General features: G+C 36.8%; 1 protein-coding gene across 1 annotated transcript; it reads right to left on the reverse strand.

The window, feature by feature from the left end:
• Nucleotides 1-362: 362 nt before the first annotated feature.
• On the reverse strand, nt 363-911 carry LOC145095263 (uncharacterized). Its single transcript, XM_079033175.1, has 2 exons — nt 854-911; nt 363-766 (listed from the first exon to the last, which is right to left on the reverse strand). Exons 1-2 carry the CDS (start codon nt 909-911, stop codon nt 363-365), a joined length of 462 nt encoding a protein of 153 aa, XP_078889301.1.
• Nucleotides 912-2,603: the final 1,692 nt, after the last annotated feature.

Consider the following 2,603-nt stretch of genomic DNA (forward strand, 5'->3'; position numbering starts at 1 on the left):
GTTGGGCCTGTCCATCCGTGATTTTCTAGATTAGCTAATAGGGTTTTACTATAAATATGCATGCATGTATGCATGATAAGTAGTTGATTTTGACGTTCATCATTGTAAACTCTAAAACATCCCTACAGTCGAAGTTCTTTATCGACCTCTTCTGAGGTGTTAAAGCATTAATCATTCGATATATTCAGCTCTTTTCTTGTGTTCTTTATTGTGTCTTTATTTGTTAACTTGCATAGAATCATTCGATCCTAAAAGAACTTTGTTCTAACAAAGAAAATGTTCTTCTTCTCATTCATCAACTCCATAATTGCCAACAACTCATCATCTAGCTTGAATTTTTCTGCAATCTTCTTGACTGAACTTTAATCAAATTTCCTATTCAAAACTAACTCTAAAAAATCATGGTTAGTCAACTCAAAGCATTCTTTAGTCAAAGGCTGAACAATATCCACAAAATTCAAAGATTCAACATCACTTGTGTAATTCTTCTCTTTAAAAATATTGAAGTTAATGACCACCCCTTCAAATTCCATTGATAAAGTTCCACTATGGACATCAATTTTGGTTTTTGCTATTTTAAGAAAAGGTCTACCTAAAAATATGCAACTTGAATTTGGAGAGTCATCATCTCCTATATCTAGAACATAAAAATTAGTTGGGAAAACAAGTTCATTAACTTGAACTAACATGTCCTCTAGTACACCTTTTGGGTGTACTACCAACCGATCAGCAAGTTGAATGATTACACCGGTTTTGCTCAATATTCCTACACCAATTGATTTCTAAACAGAGTATCGTATCACATTTATAGACGCACCCAAGTCAACCATAGCCTGAGATACATGAAGATTACCCAATTTGCATGGCATAGTAAAGACGCGGAGATCCTTGCACATCGGAGGCATCCACATTCGCAAAACCGTTTAAATGCTCTCACCAACTTTTACCATTTCATTAACTTTAAGTTTCTTCTTAGATATGAAAAGTTATTTTAAGAACTTAGCAAATCTAGGTACCTGTTTGATGGCATCAAGGAGTGGGATATTGATATGAACTTTTCGAAACATTTTCATGATCTCGCTCTCCTCTCGTTCTTTCTTTGTGCTCACCAATCTTTCATGAAATGGTGCGACTGGAGTATATTTGACTTTAGTGGTGGAAAACTTCTTTTTGTTATATTTTTTCTTTATTTTTCTCCTCAATACTCGACTTATTCACCAATATCTCCTCTTTTTCTTTTTCTTCATCAACCGATATTGATGGGGCATCATAACTCTTTCAACCTATCAATGTGATAGCACATACGTTGTGCCTTGGGTTTCTCTAATTTTGGGTGTGTAACATTCCTTGAGATTCCAACCTACTAAATGACGTGGCAAGTTATGAAATTTGTTGCTCTAGGTTCTTACTGCTTGTTATTGTCTCATTTTGACAGGTTTGGGTGCTAGTAGCCAAATTCTTCACTATTTCCTCTTAGGACATAGTTGTCAAACCCGCTCGTTGAGGTGGATGTTGTGGATGCCTTGGATGGAAATGCTTAGGTTGAAATGATGGTCTTTATTGGTACGGAGGTGGTTGTCTTGGTTTTGTTGGGTTTTGAGCATTCTAACACACCTTAGTGTACATCCAACCCTAAATACCTTGGATCTATGTTTTCTCTATTATACATGCAAATATGAATATCCAAGGTATTATCCTCATCTAGCATACAAAACAATGAGTATAACAAGATAGAATACATACCTCTTTGATGTAGAATGTCCTCATGAAGCTTGAGTGCCTAGTGCCCCAAGGGTGACACCTCAAATGGTTCACACAACACCAAATACACTTGGAATAACTAGAGAGAAACTTCAACACTTCTAAAATCGGCTAGCCCTTCTTTTTCCACACATAGTGCCGATTTTCCCAAGAGTATGATCTTTATATAGTGTTACAATTAGTGTAAACCCTAATTGTCATGACTTTCCATTTCCTTGGATCCATGGGTACAAAAAACCATGGAGCATCATATGGGTTTTAGCCCAACTTGATAATCCATGGAGCATTAGTCCACTATACAAGTATGGATGATTTACACAATCAACCCAAATGCATGATGCCATGCAACCCAAATGGACCATGCCGAGTCGGGTCAAGTCTTACCAATTATAGTTATGGACTTACACATTAATCCAATAGTCTCCCACTTGGATAAGTCTAAAACTATTATTGTGTATGACTTCAAGAACCAACTGGCAATCGTAGCTCTCAAAAGCTTCCGTTGAACTCTAACCTTGCCGATGATCTCCGACCTTTGTCAATGACTTGTCCATTAGATAAGGGATCATATATTCCTCCATTATAGATATCATATGGACTGAGACATGGATTGTAAATCATTCTCTTTGTCCATCTGTTGTTTCCCGATTTCCGATTTATGACGACTGACTGATTGAACAAATCAAATCAGCCCTGGCATGGCCAAGAACTCACATTTGTCATCGCTAAATCATCGAGGGGCCCACAAATATCGCTTTTATCCCGAAGGTAAAACAAATGGATAAACTTCGACTCATATGGCTTGTTCTGCTACTTGATGAATCATACACAAAGACACGTTT

The sequence above is a fragment of the Lactuca serriola genome, chromosome 3 (assembly GCF_051521515.1).
Source record: "Lactuca serriola cultivar US96UC23 chromosome 3, Lser_US96UC23_V15, whole genome shotgun sequence".
NCBI lineage: Eukaryota > Viridiplantae > Streptophyta > Magnoliopsida > Asterales > Asteraceae > Lactuca > Lactuca serriola.